This window comes from Equus przewalskii, chromosome 23 (genome assembly GCF_037783145.1).
Source record: "Equus przewalskii isolate Varuska chromosome 23, EquPr2, whole genome shotgun sequence".
Classification (NCBI taxonomy): domain Eukaryota; kingdom Metazoa; phylum Chordata; class Mammalia; order Perissodactyla; family Equidae; genus Equus; species Equus przewalskii.
In genome coordinates, this window is record NC_091853.1 from 16,776,571 (window position 1) to 16,795,339 (window position 18,769).

An 18,769-nucleotide genomic window follows, 5' to 3' on the forward strand; every position below is an offset into this window, starting at 1 on the left:
AAAATGAAGAGGATTCTATTTATAAACGTTGTTGGAGTGCCATAAATGAGTGAATACAGAGATAAATAACTAGGATGATGTAAAATAAAGTCTAAGAATTGATTAGTGGTATCTTTTAAAAATAATGTTCTAAACCCAGTCTGCATTTCCAAGGATGTCATTCTGTACACTCATCAATATTTACAATCTATTTTACTAAGTGAGGGAGTATAAAAAAGGGAAGAAAGATGTGTGCTATGTGGTTTTTTCTCCTCCCTTCACTCCATCTTAATAAAATGTAAAATAGTTTTCAGTGTTACTTTCTTGCTGTTTCCTTCCCATAAACATGGGGCAAGAAAACATTCATAAGATTAAAATGCATTGATTTTACTATTACGAAAAATAAAAGCTTATAAATGATCCTCATGACAGAAGCTGCCGTCCCTGGTATTTAAAGTTCCCTAAGAATTTGCATGGTTGAGTGGCCATAGAGACATCCCACTTTTTCCCCCAAGCTGGCAGAAGTAAAAGGTCCCCTAGAAATGTGAACAGTGCCCTGACAGCACCCAGGTGGTAGGGAAGCCCAGCTGCTATCCTGTTGCCTCTACACGTTTGCTTTGCTTGCTGCTTTTTCTCCTGGGGTGGCTTGAGGGCCTGGGGGCGTGCCTCTCTATCCATCTGCTTCCTACCCACTTAGTTCCTGTTGTGTTGGCCCCGTCCATTGGAAAGGAAGCTGATTCTGGAAGGCGGGGGGAGGCCTTTTTAGTGGGGTTTTTTTTTTATGTTTAAAAAAAACTTTGACTATAACCATTCCTATATTTAACATTGTTAATGATATAATGTGTGTGAAAATGCCTTGCATGTAGTAGGTGTTTAATAAGTGCCTTGTTGACCAACTATTCAATGCCAGTAAGCATCAGAGATTCAGCTTTTTTTCTTTGTCCTAATAACTTTCTTAGGGCCAATAAATGTAAGCTTGACTTTAGGAACTATTTTAATATATACCATAAATAGAGCTGCTTAGGAACCATGTTAACAAAACAAGTTGGCAAATGGATTTGAAAGACTTTTTTTAAGTCATTAATGTCAGTGTTTTAAAAATTTGGGGAGAAAACAGTGCCAGATCTTGTAAAAGTATTTTAAATGCAGCTGTTGACAAGGGGATTCATGAGACTCATGCTTGGTAAAACACTCAGAACTGCTGTTTTCCAGAGTCTCTGGTCCCTGCCAGGATCTCTGTGCTAGATTAGAGGTACTGGTCAAGGAGGGTTCTCTCTGACTCACCTGCGGCTGCTGGAGCTTAGCTGGTGTCATGGTATTCAACAGATTTGAATTCACATCTTCCAAGCCTTACATTGTACATGATGGATGAGTGCAAGTATGCTTAAACTGTGGTCTTTCACTTTGGTTGTACAGTATCTTAAGGTTAATATTAAGAAAATGTAAGGCATAAATTAACTGCCTTTTTTTTTTTTTCGGGACTGTGAAGAAATCCTTATTGGAGAAGCCCTCGGAGCTCATGTCACATTCATCTTCTTTCCTGTCCCTCACCGGATTCTCTCTCAATCAGGTGGGTAAACAGTGAAGAATCCTGCTTTGTGCTTTCATTATCAGCCAGTGTTTTCTTTCCCATTCTATTAAAGCACATCTGTTTTCCTCTGTCCGTTCTCATCTATATATTGGTTTCTTCCAGATATTTGATTTTACCCCCCTCCCTCTGATTGGGGTACACTAGCGACTTGTGTGTTGTTAAGTTTGAACACGTTAACTTCTCATTAATATTGAAATCCTTAGGACTTTGTTGTTTAACCAAATAAATTATTCATACTTTTTAACCTGGGTGGTTTAAATAGACCAAAATGAAGGATGAGGGAAAAAGCAAACGAAAAATGAGTTTAATAGGAAAACTGAAAGAAATAAATAAAAGCCTTCAAAAGTTTGTCTTGTTAAGAAAGACTTAACCTGTATCAAGCATCCATGAACCTGAATGTGGGATTTTCTTAACTCTCTTTCCTTGGAATGAGTTTGCAACTTGGTTGTCACTGTCTTTCAGGAAAGATACCCAAATAACAGTGTGTTCAATGAGGTATATGGGAAAAACCTGACAACCAGCTCCAAAGCAGAACTTAATCCCTCGATGGCCCCCCAGGAAACATCACTGTACTCTCTTTTTGAAGGGACTCCGTGGTCTCCATCACTTCCTGCCAGTTCAGGTATTGACTAGTTTTTAAATTTACAGACCTTGCATTTCCTATACACTCAAACTGATTAAGAGTTAGTATGATTTTGTAATTATAAAAATATTATTTATTTATTTTTAAAGTAACTTCTGAAAGAAAATAGGAAAAAAAGCCTAATGAACAAGTTCACATAATAAATGCCACTAAAAAAGCTTTTTACATCCTCAGTAACCAGCAGAGTTGTAATCGAGAAAAATATGGGTTCTAACTTAAGGTTTCCAGGTGTTTTGTTTGTGGATATTCATTCTTTGCAGGAAAAGTTGCACTTTTAAAAATAGAGATTTTAGCATCTCTCTTTTATAAACGGAGTCTGATTTAATAGTAATTCTTAAGGTTAGACAATTCTGTTTCTGACAGAGCAGACCACTAGATACTTAGCTGAAACAGGTGTGCGAGAATAGTGCCTGCACTTGACAGAATTGTATACTGTTTGGTTTTGCTTTTTTTTTAAGGCAAGGAAATGTGCCCTAGATATGTGTGGTAAGACAAATTAGTGCATCTAGCGGAATGGGCCCTTATTTTGCCTTTCCCCTAAAGCCCAGTGGTTATTTTTAGTAGAATTTAAGTGATCAGATATACAGGAAACTTGAGTTCTTGGTATGTTTGTGAAACATCTTATATTTAATGTCCTATGTTGTTATTATTTAATAGATCATTCAACACCAGCCAGCCAATCTCCTCATTCCTCTAACCCGAGCAGCCTGCCAAGCTCCCCTCCAACACACAACCATAATTCTGTTCCATTCTCCAATTTTGGACCCATCGGGACTCCAGATAACAGAGATAGGAGAACTGCAGATCGGTGGAAAACTGACAAGCCAGGTGAGATCCAGACTTCATTGCCTAGCAAAAGTGAAATAGCTTACTCCGTCCTTCCCTGGCTGTTGGCATGTGGCAATAATAGAGCATCTTGAATTCCTCTTGCCCCTTTTTATCCCTTAGCCATGGGTGGATTTGGCATTGATTATCTCTCAGCAACGTCATCCTCTGAGAGCAGTTGGCATCAGGCCAGCACTCCAAGTGGCACCTGGACAAGCCATGGCCCCTCCATGGAGGATTCCTCTGCTGTCCTCATGGAAAGCCTAAAGGTGAGTGGATTTTAGGAACAAGAACCACAAGAGATGTCTCTGCTTTCATTCACATAGCTAGGCTTATTGCTAAGGCCCTTAGAGTTAATTAATTCATAATACATATCTAGCAAAGTCCTAGAAACATGGTCTGCCTTATAAAATTCTTGAATGGGATTTTTTTTTTTAATTTGTGAATTCACTAGTGATAAAGCAGTAGCTTCACGGGGGCAGAAACACCAAGGTTTTAGTTGTATTCTAAGGTTAAGAAAATTCTGATTCATCTTGGAATGGTTGATTTAAGCATTTTCTGAGCAAATAAAAGAAGGGGGTCTAATTTTAGAAATGTTTCATTTGCTTAAAACCTTTATAATAATATTCTCTGTAGGGGCTGGCCTGGTGGCTCACTGGTTAAGTGCACACATTCCGCTTCGGCAGCCCGGGTTTTGCCAGTTCAGATCCCCGGTGCAGACATGGCACCACTTGGCAAGCCATGCTGTGATAGGCATCCCACATATAAAATAGAGGAAGATGGGCACGGATGTTAGCTCAGGGCCAGTCTTCCTCAGCAAAAAGAGGAGGATTGGCAGCAGATTACCTGAGGGCTAATCTTCCTCAAAAGTAAGTAAATAAATAAATAAAAACTCTGTGTTCCCATATGGAGCTGAGTTTTAGTAAAAAGACTTTATACAAAACGTACTTTTACCTTTGCTGGTTTAAAGTAATCTTAATGGAAACTAACTAGTCTTGAAGACAGTCTTAAGATGACTTTTTCTAATAGCTGGATTTTTTTAGGGGGTGGGGATATTGGGACATATATGTCTTCGTATTTCGCTGGGATTGAAAAACAAATTCCTTTCAGACAACTAGCTATTTGACCTCTGCTGACAAGCTCTGGGCTATTTTTCAGTCTATCTGGTCCAGTTCCATGATGCATCCTGGACCTTCCGCTCTGGAGCAGCTGTTAATGCAGCAGAAGCAGAAACAGCAGCGGGGACAAGGCACCATGAACCCTCCACACTGAGGCCAAAGTGGCAACCCCGGGAATGAAGGCTCCATAAACCATGGCATGTTGGGTTTGCAGGACTGGCCCACACAGTCCCCTGCGGGTGGCAGCCCTCTTTTCTGCTTCTTGCTGTCGAGAGGGTGTAAGTGTTCCACCAGCCCGCTGAGTGTGCACGAAATGTCCGCAGTGCAACAAAAAGAAAAAACCGTCAGGAACTCTCCGTCCCCCCGGGGCCTTCCGGAGGGAGAGGGGAACTGCTGTTTGTCTCACTCAGTTACCTGATATCACCGCCTCTCACCTTCTCCATCGTGCATGTCCCCAGCCACGTGGGAAGTGAAAGCTGAGAAGGGAAGGCAGATGGGAGAAGCCAATGGGAACTTCTCAGTCCTTTTTTCCTCTTTGGGGAATAAAATAGGAATCCATTAATGATTGCTTTGCTGACTGAGAATGTAGTTGAAATTATTCCTAAACATCTTTTATTATTGTTATTACTCTCAGAAGTAAAATATCACACTGAATTCTTCCACAGACAGATGTGCTGCTTCTAGGCAGTGTGTAGCCAGGAGAGCCCCGTTCACTGCTCCTGGGAGAGGTTGGTGGTGACAGGATGGGGAAACTGACCTCTTCAGCCCGTGGGAGTGTTCCAGAAGGGAGAGTGCAAGGCCTCAACTTTCACACAGAAGGTTCTGGTAGGCCCTCCTCTGGCCTGGAGACTCCAGCAGGAAATGCCCTTCATCTGTAGGTGCTCGAGCCCCAATCGAGGATGCAGTGTGGGTGGTGGTGCTGGGCTGGACTAGCAGATGACTGCTGTAGGATTTTAAATTAACGTTTTTGATTCCTGTACATTTTACGGTAGCATAGCAAGCAATCTCACAGAAGGCAGGCCAGTCCATTCATGGCCTGACGTATTTTAATAGGTAGAAGCTTTCAGTGTGGTCATTTTTTGTTTGGTTGGTTTTTGTGCCCCCATCCCACTTACCACCCACCTCCTCCTGTCCCTACCTCCACCCCTCTTCTACCCTATGCTGTATGCTAGTAATTGTTTTTATTCCTAATATGTGTAACATCTCGCCAAGAAGCAACAGCATGGGGGCCAGCAGTTGAGGCCCAAAAGACAGTCTGAAGAGGAAGGAAGCAGCGACGTCCACATAGCCCACAAAGGGGCCCGGCCCCTGCCCGGCCGCAGTCTCCCAGCCTCCACTTTCAGAGTGAAATTCAAGGCAACACGGACACGTGTGCATCACGCGCAGAAGAAAACACAGCGAAGTCCATTCTGGAAAAGGCGAAGGAAAGGAAAATAAACTTTTATTTGATATTTATTAGAAGGAAAGAGGACTGAAAATTTTCTTGTGTAGAAACAGAAGGACAGCATTTCTGTTAGTCATTTCCTGGAAAAGTAATATTTTAAGGGGAAATTATGGAAACAATCTAAATGTCCAATTGCTGTGCTAGTGATAGGGTTTATTTTCTGGGAGGTCTCTCCTTTGTGTGTATGTGTGAGTGTTTGTGTGCGCGCACACGCCCATCTGCTCTCCCGGAGGGGAGGGGTGATGTGTTTGAGTGTTTGGCGTTAGTGTGGGACTTAGAAGCTGGAAAACAGCTGCAGAGCAAAGCACATCCAGGAGCCCCGGTTGTCACTGGAGTCTGGGCAACCCCAGCAATGAAAAGGGGTGAGATTATTGCTCATTGCTCTTCAGAGAGAGTGGTTGGAGCCCTGTATTACATTATTGCTTTTAGTTTGACATGGTGTTTGGGTTTTTTTGTTCTTGTCTTGTTTTTTTGAAAGGTCTGAAAGGGTGATGCCCCGAACTCAATGGCAATATGAAACCCTTCGTGCTTCTCTCCAGCCCCTTCCCTGTGTCCACCTTTCTCCCATTCCCTCCCTGCCAAGCCTCCTTCCCTACCACCTTTCCCCTCTTTGTGTGTTTGAGCTCTGCATTCAGGCAGCTGCAACATTCCAGTGTTTGAACTGTCACTGATTCTTGCACCCTAGACGAGCTAACCAGGTTCACCATCTCACTCCCAGTAGTACCCAGGTCCCATCTACAGCCCCATTTCTGCATGAGAATTTGGTGTTTGGAATGTTTTCTGACTCTTGGGACAGGGTTCCTCGCCTTAGCATCCTCAGTGTTGAGTAATGAAGGGGGAGAGGAGAATCTTCATCAGAAACTGGTTTTGTGTAGTAGCCTTTCTTTTGTGTTTTCTTTCGTTTTGTTTTGTTTTGTTTTGGTCTGTCTGTGCAAGACCTGCAGCTGCTGAAATCAGCTTTGCCTTTAATTAAACCATGTTCTCTCCAACCAGATCTGTGTGTAGATTGTTTCTTTTCTATCCTAAAAGAAAATGCAACTTAAAAAGCAAGAATTTAGTCATCTAGGAGAAAGCAAAGATGGTCAGAAATCAAATATGTGTCAGGGTTATTTTTGCTTTTAGTAGCATTCCAAACCAATGTGCGTTGTATAGAAAGAGGTGGGTAGAAAGAAAATAACTGTCAAAATTCTTTTATTTAATAAAGAAAGAATGGTTCATGCAAAGGAGTTAACAACCTACCATTTTTGTCCCTATTGTCACTGTTAATAAGGCATTTCAGAGATAGTTTATCCTTTTGGCCTATAAAATCCACTAAGTCTCATCAGCAGTAACAGTAATTAGTGTTCTTAGCTTTGGGATTATGTTTCTTTGAGTTGCGTCCAAAATTTCCATGGGAGCCTGCCAGGCCTTCAGTAGTGTCCCCTGAGCCGTGCCATAGCTTAACGGTTTGTGTGTTCACACTGGTCAGCTATCCTTTCACCTAGGTGTTGACTCAATCTACACTTCATTTCCTAACTCTGGTTTTCACAAGCACCTACACACTTGAAAAATTGTTAACAAAGCCATACCTACTTTACAAGAAGAAGGAATGGAGAGGAATTAAGGCTAGTCCCTAAGGTCTGGTATTTATGGAATCCTTCACCCAGTTTAACCCTGAAAAACTGGGCCATTTGGTTAAATGGTAAATAAAACCATAGCATTCTACCATGTATATTAGTATAGTAAATATTATAAAATGTTAACTAATAGGATACTACTAACCAACTGGCTTCCTTGAACGCTGCTGCTTTTCATCACTTAAGTGTTATCCCTCTCTGAGAAGGCATGAATGTCATTCTAGGATTTTAATTCTCTGTGGAATTGAAGCTTGTTCCATGGGAGCCTAATTCAGTCTAGGTTCTGTTTAAGCAATGAGACTTTTAACAAAAAAGAAAAGTTAATTTTGTGTGTGTGCTGTCTGAATTACCTGTAAGGCTCTAGGAGTCTGTGACAATAATGGTACAGAAATAGGGGTATTTACACCTAGGCCTTGGGCCTGCACGCTGGGTGTCTTGTTTTTGTAAGTTTTTTATTGAGGTATCACACATACAGAGAAGTGAACCACTCGGTGAATTTTCACAAAGTACACACATCTGGGTAGCCAGCACTCAGAGCAAGAAACAGATTATCAGCACCCTAGAAGCCCCCTCATGCTCTTCCAGACACTTCAACCACTCTCCTCACCCCACCACCCCACCAGGGTAATCATCATCCTAAGTTCTCACATCGTTGTCTGTTAGGTTAAATTTTAACAGGGAAATGTAGATAATATTTCCAAACAGTAACTTCTTGGTACAGTGTACTGCAGAGGCGTGCTACATTTTGCAAATGATACTACTCCCTTTTCTTGAGCTTTGTAGGTTATGAAACATCCTAGACCCTTCTAGGAGTGCTTTCCAAGTCTGTAGTTGCACGTTCTTCAACGAAAGCTTTAGGGAAAATGCCAATCTTCCCTTTGCACTCCCCTTCCAGCCATTCTTCATTCACTGATAAAAGAAAAAGTATACATTGATTTCTAAAACCAATATAGAGAATGACCTCATCTAGCTATTCCACACAGATCTTTTGTCAAGTCCTCCACCCCCAAGAGTGTTAACAGGAAAAAGTCAATATTGGAAGGTGATTTGAGGTAAGAGTGAACATAGGACTTAGCCCTCTTTTTATTGGTTGCTGTCTTAGACATGATAATGAAGGAGTAAAACGCAGAAGAATCAATTAGATTTTTCAAAAAGTTGCCAGAGAAATAAGATGAAAGAAATTGAACACTGAATCTTTAGATAGGATTTTTTTAACAGAGGAGAGAGTTTTATCTGAGCTCCGTTGGGAATCTTTGTTTTGACTACTGGAAAGGAACATGCCATTGGTTAAATATGCTAATAATAAATGTTCACTAGTGAATGATCCAAGAATTGAGAGTTGGAGCTAGTGATGGGTTTAGTCCGTGTTTGTAAAATACAGGGATTTTAATAGCTCCTATTTTGAGCCTTTAATAAAGTACAAGTACCGTACTAGGATATGTATGCTCTCCGACTTCATGCTAAGTCAGTCAGCTGTAGATAGTATCCCCGTTTTACTAAGGAAGAGGAGAGCCAGCGAGATTAATAGTTTATTCAGGGCCACTCTGCTAAGAAAAAGCTTAGGTATGACCGACTCCACAGCCCAACCACCAGACCACACAGCCAGGTTAGGAGTTCATCTTTGGATGTCAGCCATCTAGATTGGACGTTAGAGCACTGGGGCTTGCAGCCTGTCTCCAGAAACTGCTTTAATTTGTGTGGGGTGTTGCAGGGCTTCAGAATTTTTTCTAAAGTTCCCCCAGGTAATCCTAATTGCACTGTCTTGATCCTTCCTACTTATAATGTGAGTCATGGAGTGGAATCCGGATCCTGGGAGCATATTACAAATGCACAATCTCAGGCCCCACCCCAAACCAGAGTCAGAATTCATTTTAACAAGATTCCCAGGTGATTCACAGTAAAGTTTGAGAAACTTTATGAATGAAACCGTCTCGTAACTGAAATACAATTGAACTAACCTCCAGACCCACTCCATGTTTGTGCTGAATTCTGTTTTCTATTTAAGCGTTAAGGATAACTTTTCAAAATATATGGGTGCTTCCTGAATTAAGCCATCTTAGACTTTTGTACATATTACAGTAAGGAATACTCCACCTTCTCTCCATATCTACTCAGAAGGTTTTTCAGTGTGTTCTCGCGTTTTTACCTTATCCCTGCCCCTCCCATCCCCCCAAAAAACTGGACAGTTTAGCTGTTTGGTTGATATTGGCACTTAAAAAATAGCCCTGGGAGTTACTAAGCCCAATTCTTCCTGTTGAGTTTCCCTTCTCCCTTGTCAGGAGATGCGCACCGCCAGTGCACCTGCTTCTGTGTTCCATTACTCATTTTGAGTTCATTGCCACACTCGTATACTCACCCTCTACCTCGTTAACTTTAAAATCTCCCACTCATTTCGTAGTCTGATGGGTTTCTCTTAAAATTGATAATAGTCTTCATTTTTCACTACTTTGCATTGCTAACATGCAACATTTCAGCCATGTGAACAAAGCTTGTGATGGGACTCTGATTTGTTTCCAGGTAGAGAAACAAGACTGTGTCAAACCCTGAGTTAGAACAGCGCTGCTCAGTGGAGTCGGTAGCCCAGCAGCACCTGTGAGCTTGTTAGAAATGCGGATTTGTGGCCCCCCCCAGAGCTGAGTCAGGATCGCTGGGAGCTGGCGCAAAGAATTTTATTTAACAAACTCTCCGAAGGATGCTTGGGCATACTGAACTTTGAGAAGCACTAAGTTAGAACCTCCACTTGCTATTTCAGTTTTTAATGTGTTTGGTTCCTAACAGAATCAGGAAAGTCACCAGAGACAAGAGCAATATCTGAATAGCTACTTTGAAGGCAAAATGTATCCCTTTCCCTCACTTTTGAAAAATACGTTAATTCAGAGAACTGTGGTTTGCGAAAGATAAGTATCGTATGGCTTGGTGCAAAGGCAGAATGATTAAAGCCACCTTCCAATTCGGTACCACTGAGAATGACAATCCCTTCTTCCAAAACATAGCCATCTTTAATAATCAAAATGTTATCTAAGTCTGCCATTTGTTGCTTCCCTGCCCATCAGCTGAAAACTAGGAACGAGGTTGAAATTACTGGCTAAGGTTTGGTTTGTAGGTTATTGATGTTTTCTTCTCTCTGCCCTTGAATTTATTTCTGCTAACATGTAAATAAGTCTCTATAATCCAGAAGTAGTGCTTACCCATTGATAAAACCAGGATTATGTCCCCTTCCAGAAACTCCAGGTCTTCTGGTTGGGTAGCCTCATAACTGAAGAGTGCTACCACTTGTCTCCCTTCCTTAATCTGAGGTTCTTTTGTCAGGTTATTAGCATCAGATTTGTCACTTCCCTTGGATTCATCTGGGAAGCCTTGGTCACCCTGAAATGATAAAGGGCCTGTTAGTTTTTCTAGCTTCCTGGCTGGTGAACGTTGAACATCACTGCAGGAATCAGGGAGATGTCAGTGTAGCACCTGGGATGTGAACTCCTAAAGGCAGGTTTGTGAGCAGCGCCTAGCACGGCCCTAACACGTGCTTTATGAATACTGGATGGTCAGATAAACGAAACCAAAAGGTCGGCAGGACCACAGAGGCTTCAAATCTTACCAAAACCTACAGTAATCCTGGAAAAGGTGGAAGAGGTGCTATTGTTGCTTCTTTTCAGGCTGAGAAAGCTTGAGTCAAAAGTAAGTGACAGAACCCAAAGTCAAACCTGGGTTTCTAACTCTGAACCCAACACTCCTTCCCCAGCACCCACAATACAGGGACCTTGTTAGAAATGCACATTTTTGGATCCATCCCAAACCTATTAAATCATGAACTCCCTGCGAGTGGGGCCAGCAATCTGTGTTTTGAGAAGCAGTCTAGCTAATTCCGATACTTGCTAGAGTTTGAGAACCACTTCACAGCGCCTATGATCTTTCTAAGGCCCTGAAAAAGGCTTTACTTTTTTATGTATGTAACTACACATCTTAGTCACCATTATGGTCGCTTTTGACCCACAAATGTTGAAAAGAAGGAGAAGGATGCAGTTTCTAAAGATGTAAATCTTAAGATTTAACAAGTCAACATTAGAAAACCCTTCTAGGCTAAATTGCTGTACCTAGTGTTGAAAGTTCTAGTTTCCTAATGCCGTTTGTCCCAACCTTGGCAGATCCTCTTTAGTGAAGGGTTGTTCAGTAAGGTGGAAATGGCCCTAAGGAGTCCAAAGACCTAGGTCTGTCCACTCCACTGCTTAACAAGCTGTGTGTCCCTGAGCACGCAGCGTAACCTCTCTGAACCTCACTTTCCTCACCTGAAATTGAGACTAGAAGAATGAAATGAGATGATGTAGAGTAACAATAGCTGGCAATTATTGAACACTTACTCTGTAACAGTATCATTCCAAATATATATAAAAATATTTAAACGTGGTTAATAAGTGTTCCTGCGTAGAGTAGATACTTAATAAATGTTAGTTCATTTTCCTTCTCTTCCGGTAAGTGAATGAGAACATCCTGGCTCTCTACCTCCAAGTGTAGCAATGACCTCTGAGGCTGGATTGAGTTCCAAAAAGACTGTGGTGGGAATTGGGGGAGACTTAGCCATGTACAGCTGCTAAGAGGGTGGAAGCTCTTTTCAAAGGACAAAAATTAACAATAATAAAAACAAAAGGCTTTTAAGTGAAGTAGTTCACACTTAGAGCTAAACTACTACTTGGCGGAAGCCTTTTAAGACAATACTGACGGGATTAGTCCAAAGACGGATGGAAAACCTAGAAGGACCTTTCTAACTTTCAGGACACCCCCAGCACCAGCGCTTATCCTTCCCCAGGGTCCTGGGGCCTCTCCTCTCAGCCAGAGACGCCGGGGGTCTCAGCTCCAGTGACTCCACTTCCTGAAGGCAATTTTCTGAATCCTTAGATACCGCTGACCTGGGGTTTACTATGGGCCTTCCTCCAAGCCCATCCTCTTTAATTCTCCCACTCATTCCCCACTCCACGCGCCCACCCCCCCACCAGCAAACCTTTGTCTTTGATTTGAGTGAGAGTCTACCAAAGAGACCCTTCCCCAGCTGAGCAGAAGGCCCTGCCCAGTTGTGGGGATGACAGTTTGGAGGAGGGACTCAGCCACCCACTGTGGGCCCAAGGCCTCGATGGGCTGGAATAGCTCTCCCAGTGTGGTCATTTCCATGGTCTCACATCCACTTGTGGGTGAAAAATAGCAGCTCTCCAAAGGATTCACATATGAACTGTTTCATTTGATACCCCCTAGATTGATATAACTGCAGATGGCACGGTTTAAAAATGCTACAGCAGAAAACACGGGTTAGTGGAGGAAGAACAGAAGCTCTCACAGGGACCCCGGTTAACCACGGCTTTGGTCAGCGGAGACTGCAGTCTCATTAACTCTGTGTTGGACTCTGCAGCCCCAGGACTCTGGATGGGGTGCTGATGACTCAGAGGAAGCCCACTGGCCCGCCTCGCTGAGCTCCCTGCCTGGCTCATATGCTCCATGAATCATCAGTCCAAAGCAAGACCTAACGACTTTCTCCCTGGCTCACATCATCCTAGTGCAGCAGTGTATGAAGTCTCCCATGATCTGGCCCCGTTGCCTCTCCAACCTTGTCTCCCACCACTCTCTCTGTTGTGTCCAGTAGCACTGAGCCCCTTCACTCACTATGCCAACTCTTACGGTCTTCCCTCTGTTCTCTCCATCTCTATAATGTATCCTAACCTCCACCTTGCTAATTCCTATTTACCGTTGTAAGGCTAAGCTTCCAGACAATTTCAGCATCATTTTCTCTAGGGACTGCTGACTTGTCCCACTTCCCTCTAGCACTTTGGGGTGAGATACCCTCCCACGTGCTTACACGACACAGTATGCCAGTTGTGCATCTCCATCGCTTTACTTAAGACATGCTTCGTAATCATCTGTTTGCCCTTGTCTTCTCCCCCAGAAGGGCCTGTGTCTTACTAGTTTTTCAATTTCCAATGGCTATCTAGAGACCAGTAAGTGCTCAGCAAATGTTTGTTGAAGAATAAATGTCACTAGACAAACACTGGAAACATCCGAAACGTCCACCAAGAGGTGAGTGAATAAGCAAACTGAGGTATCCATACAATGAAATACCATTTAGCAATAAAAAGAAATGGACTATTAAAACACAAAAGAATATATACATATATATATATATATGTTCTGTACAATCCACTTATATGAAGTTACATAAAAGGCAAACAAAAATGTGTGTTGACAGAAAACCGATGGTTTTCAGGGGCCATGGTTGTGGGAGAGAATTAACATCAACAACAACAAAAAGAAATGGCAACTTTTCCCTTGGAGACTAAGGGACAAGGTCCAAGAGTGTTCCCTTGTAGCTACTACTTCTAGCCTCTAGAGTTGCTCTTGACTCCCTTTATTCTTACAGGAAAATCAGTTAACTTTTCTAGACCTCAGGGCCTGTAGATAACCTGCCCTTGTACCGTCAGCACAGCGAGGTGTTCAAGAATGTGGGCAGGCTCTGGAGTCACAATGCCCGCCTGAGCCCTGGCTCCACTCTGACCGGCTGTGTAATCTTGATCAAGTTGACTCTCTTTGCCTTGTTACCTAAATTATAAAATGGGATAACAATACCTACCTCCTAGAGTTATGGGGTTCATAAACGTTAACACACAGAGTGCGCTTAGCACAGTATCTGGCACGTGGGAGGTTCTCAATAGATGCTTGCTCTTGGCAGAAGGTTGTATATCCAAATCATCTCTGTGAGATAAATGCTCACTATTTTCTTTCACTCTGACGTGCTCTCTCCAAAGGAAACTTCTGGTGAAGAATGACTATGAGCTTAGCCTCAAGCTATGACTTCATTCCAACCTTGCTTGGGCCCAACCTTGAAACAATTAAGGGTGGCAGCAGATGGAAGGGACTCGGAGCTTTCTGTGGGCTCCTGGGCCTGCTCTGCTCTTGTGGGAAACCCTCTCCTGGCTGCAACCGGGGTGAGGATGCAGACGAAAGGGAGGCAGAGCTGCGGATGGTTACCCATGTATCCCCAACACCAAGCACAATGCCAGGCCCGCAGAAGGTGCAGGATAAATGTTGAATGGTTGTGGAGGAAGTGGCCCAATTGAAACATGACCTTAGGAGCCCTTGAGTTCACCGCACTCACCACTGTGCTCTCACACCATAGGGTCAAGCAGTAGTTTTTCACTTGGCCCCAGGCAGCCTTCATGTTCTCTTGTGAAAGGGGCACCAGCTCATTGCTGTCCCTAGGCCGATAGCTGGGTAGAGATAATAGGAACTGAATCAGAGAACATCGGCACAGAACCATCCTCCTCTTCTGTCCTCCAGGCCAGCACCAGATCCCCAGCTGTACCCCCAACTGCTGCCTGCATGGAGCTCACCTCAGCTGAGTGTGTTCTGGCAGGAGTTCCAGTTTCTTAGACACCATGTCCCGCACCTGGCTGTAGGGGAGCCCAGGCTCCGTCTCCATGACCACTGTGTATTTGTAGTGCACTTTCAGCGTGTAGGGCCTGGGGACACTGATCTTTACTTCCTGAGGGGAGAGGAAGAAGAGGGAACTCGTGAGTGTCTGAGGCTTCCTCTTAGCAGCATCCTGGATCATGAGGAGTACTCTGTGTAGCAGGGAGAAGGCCAGTAAGTAACTGGTTTCACGGTAACATGAAGGGCTTTCAGAGGTCCTCCATACTCAACTGTTGCTTGGATAGGAATTTCTACTGAGTGAGCTCTGACCCACCAGCTGTGGGCTAGTAGGAAATGTGGGTCTGGCCGGGAGCGGGGGGAGAGGGTCCCTAGCCCATGGACTGTGTACATATGGTGACAACTGGTCTGCCCTTCCTTTGGGACTCTTTCTATAATCCAGGGAGACATGCCCATGGTGACAACCTAAGCTCTTCCATTCTCTACCACTTGAAGTAGTACAAGGAAAAAACTGTTACCTTGGGCTCTTCTTTTTCTTTCTGACCTAAATGGAGAAGGTAAGGAGTAAAACAAAAGAAGATGATGAATGAACACTCTTCACCAGCCCCTGCCACACACAGAATGAAACCTCTTAGCACAGGGCACCCAACTTCTTACCCTTTAATCTCTGGGGTGATTACTAACTTTAATAAACTGTGGAGGATATCTCACCCTGGCGAAATGTGAAGGCCAAAACCCTGAACGCACAAATGAACCCAGCCTCTGCTTCTGGGGAGCAGGTAGGTAATTATCAGAGGACCACCATATCCTCCTCAACCCATAGGGTTAGCAGAGATCCCAAAGGTCAGTCAGGGCTCTGTAGCAATGGAAAGCAGGCAGTGCGAGATGAGCCAACGAGCCACAAGGAGAAATATCAGAGCCATTTATTTTAACTTTGTCCTTTATTTTTGTGTATGTTTTCTAATATACATAATATGTTAATATAGCAGGATGCATATAATTTATATAAAAGTATGCATAAAGATATTCACTACATGGGGGCGCACGATCAAAAAAACCCACTGATCTCAAACTCAGCTGATCATCAGAATCACTTGGGAAGTCTTTTCTAGAAATGCAGATTCCTAAGCCCAATTCCAGTCCTGAAAAATCAGAATCAAAGGTCTAGGAATCTACAGTCTAAAAGTCTTCCTAAATTAATATGTGATATTTGATGGGCCCCTAGATAGAAAAGATAAAAACAAAAAAGCTATCAAGGACATTTTGGGGGGGCGGAATTAGAGAAATTTGAATATGAAATATACATTCTATAATATTATATTAATGTTAAATGTCCTAGATATAACAATTTGTATTGTGGTTATGCAGAAGAATGTCCTTGTTCTTAGGAGATACAGGCTGAGGCGTAGGGTGAAGTGTCATGAGTCTGGAACTTACTTTCAAGTGGCTGAGCCACTTGAAAAAGAATTTATAGAGAGAGAGGAACAGGGCAAGTGCATGGTACAAAATGTTAACAATTGGTGAGTTTAGATGAAGGTATTCTGGTGTTTATTATACTATACTTTCGACTTTTCTGTAGGTTTGACATTTTTCAAAATAAAAACGAGGGTGGGGAACATCCCAAGTGATTCTGATGATCAGGTGGGCATGACAATCATCGATCTAGGATCTGGACAAACCACCTGTTCAATGCATCTCTACCAAGCCCTTATTCGGAATCTGCTTCAACTGCCGTAGTGAAAAGCCCATTACTTCCCAAGGCAGCCCTCTCCACACATCAGGAGACAGGAGAGCCTTTCTTCCCCTTGGTCCTTCGTTCATCCCTGAGGGTCTGCACAGCAGTTTCTTTTCCAGATAGAGCCCCTCAGACATTTGAAAAGAGCCACTCCACCCGCTCTGAGGTAAACTTGTGCAATTACTTCAACCTCTCCTCATGGGACTTGGGTTCACTACTTGACGACGGAGGGGTTTGGTGACTACTTGAGTTGGCACACTCACCGCCCTCCAGAAATCAGCTACTTCACCCTAGTCCCATGAGTGTGCTGGAGCAGGTAGAGAGAAAGGGCATCTATTTTCTATGTTGTGGGTGGGTGGTGCAGGAGAGAGGGGGCTCTGGGTCTGCGTGGTCATAAGCTGAGTGGCATGCTGGGAGAAGAAACAGAAATTTTCTGGAAGGCTAGGAGAGCAACTCTCCATCAGGAAGCAGCCTGGAGCTCTCCTGCGCCCAGGCCTAGGATGTTGCTCCAGGGACACTAACCTGGCGTTGACTGGGGCCTTCCGGGAGCACCGGAACTGGGAGGAGCTGGAATATCGGACTCTGGGGAAGGTTCCTCCTGGAGGTGACAGGAAGAGACGGTGAGAACCTTCATGCAGACAGAACTTAGGCAAGGGTAGGATTTGGGGCGGGGGGAGACTCTGCAGACCTCCATGGAAAGGAGCCAGATGCAAATGACTTCCTAAAAGTTGGAGTGGTGGTGACATTCAGGGGAGGCTAAGGGAAGTGTTGGTTAAAAGGGGAGGCAGGGTTGGCCTGGTGAAAACAAATCACAGTAGAAATGAGAATCCTAAGCCACACCCAGAAGGCCCCTGCTGCCTAATCACCCCTTTCAGGCACACTGGGACTCCAGTGGAGATGGGGTAGGCCCCTGAGCTCTTGTCTTAGCTCACCCTCTCACTCCACATCTTGCTCCTTCAAAGGAAAATTTCTACTTCTCATTTGTATGACATTTAAAACTTTTCAAGTCATCTAGATATAGTGACTGATCAGGGAGGGCCAAAACACAGAGGACAACTGGTTGCAGCCTAGAGAGAGACAGGTTCCACTGCCATCAGACATCAACATGTCTCCTCAAATCCAACAAAGACCTCTCAGCAGCGAAGGGCAGGCCTTTGAGGGGTGATGGAGGGGGTGGTAGCAGCTTCAGAAGCAGTGGCTGGTAAGCTCTCCTCTGATTCAGTGCTCTAAAGGAGACCTCAATTTTTCATGGTATTTCACCAGCCAACACATTGACTATTCTTCTTTTGAGTAAAGAATACACATCTGGGAAGACCTAACCTTCATATACTATAGGCTTTGGTCAAGTCACCCCGCTCCAGGAAGAATCATAGAGGTGGGTGGGCCCAATAGGTCCTGTTGATGCATCCACTCAGCACATCTGGGCTTTTCCTTCATCCCCAGGTTCAGCTCTGGACAGCTAGTGCCAACTTAAGGCAGGTCCAGGACTAGGGAATCTTTCTTCAGTGATTATGACAGTGCCTCTTTCATACTGCTCTTCTCCCCTCCGTGGAGAGATCTGTCTATGCGGGAGGGAAATGCGTCAGGCCTTGGTATTACATTACCTGGGACTGCTGTTGAGGATGGATCCACAGCTCAACTGGTTCAAGGTAGTTGCAGGGAACAAGCCCCTTCTGCAGTGCAACGTCACGGAATCAGAACGGGGAAAATAAAGATGTGCTCATCAGTACCCACACCATAGAACAGCCCAGAGACATGGGGGAGGGATGGGTGTACAGCCCAAAGGAAGTAGCTGGTCTGCAAATAGGGTAGCAGATACTGCCCCTCAGAAAACTCTGCCATCTGCATCTGCCATCTCCCGTGTCCAAAAACACCACCCCCTGGTCCTCTGAATACCTGCCCGTTGAACATGACGGTAGCCCAGTTATCATTGCCCTTCTTCAAGACAAAGACGATGTTCCCCGGCATGACCTGGAGCTCCTCTGGTGTCTTAGGCACAAACCCAAACAGCACACGGTGAGCTTCCCCTTCCAGAGCCCTGCAGGAGGTGGACACAAGATCCTGTCCTCTGTCTAGCCTGGACCGCCTCCCCTCCCATGGCACTAAGGGACAAGCACAGTGGACTTGGAGCCAGGAGACAAGCTCCAGGCTCCCTCTAACTCCACATCTAACTGCCTATGTGACCCTGAGCAGGGTGCTTGCCTGCCCAGGCCCCCAAGAGGACTAGGTAGGAAACTGCACACAAACGTGCCCCGTAACCATACGTGCAGTGGGTCAAAAATAAACAGAACAAAACAACACTAGACAACAAGGCCTTGCAATGCTTGCCCTCTCTTCCCTTCTGAGCAGGAAGGTCCCTGGGTGTGCTTGGTCAGCTCCCAAGTCTGAGCTGGGTTGGATCAGGTGCGTGTGGCAAA

General features: G+C 44.2%; 2 protein-coding genes across 18 annotated transcripts in view; one reads left to right on the plus strand and one right to left on the minus strand.

Annotated features, from left to right (window-relative positions):
- SMG7 (SMG7 nonsense mediated mRNA decay factor) overlaps window positions 1–6,592 on the plus strand; it is an 84,553-nt gene extending 77,961 nt beyond the window's left edge. For all 16 annotated transcript variants that reach the window (XM_070590989.1, XM_070590998.1, XM_070590996.1 and 13 more), the window contains 5 exons: window positions 1,469–1,549; window positions 2,033–2,192; window positions 2,871–3,041; window positions 3,162–3,307; window positions 4,197–6,592. In XM_070590989.1, the coding sequence (XP_070447090.1) occupies window positions 1,469–1,549; window positions 2,033–2,192; window positions 2,871–3,041; window positions 3,162–3,307; window positions 4,197–4,310 (672 nt within the window). In that variant the 3' untranslated portion in view covers window positions 4,311–6,592. The remainder of the gene's footprint in view (window positions 1–1,468; window positions 1,550–2,032; window positions 2,193–2,870; window positions 3,042–3,161; window positions 3,308–4,196) is intronic.
- A 1,057-nt stretch (window positions 6,593–7,649) lies between these two features.
- NCF2 (neutrophil cytosolic factor 2) overlaps window positions 7,650–18,769 on the minus strand; it is a 30,246-nt gene continuing 19,126 nt past the window's right edge. For both annotated transcript variants that reach the window (XM_008521780.2, XM_070591005.1), the window contains exons 8-15: window positions 18,249–18,390; window positions 17,957–18,025; window positions 16,875–16,950; window positions 15,136–15,161; window positions 14,581–14,732; window positions 14,346–14,457; window positions 10,405–10,582; window positions 7,650–8,125 (exon numbers count right to left, since the gene is read on the minus strand). In XM_008521780.2, the coding sequence (XP_008520002.1) occupies window positions 8,013–8,125; window positions 10,405–10,582; window positions 14,346–14,457; window positions 14,581–14,732; window positions 15,136–15,161; window positions 16,875–16,950; window positions 17,957–18,025; window positions 18,249–18,390 (868 nt within the window). In that variant the 3' untranslated portion in view covers window positions 7,650–8,012. The remainder of the gene's footprint in view (window positions 8,126–10,404; window positions 10,583–14,345; window positions 14,458–14,580; window positions 14,733–15,135; window positions 15,162–16,874; window positions 16,951–17,956; window positions 18,026–18,248; window positions 18,391–18,769) is intronic.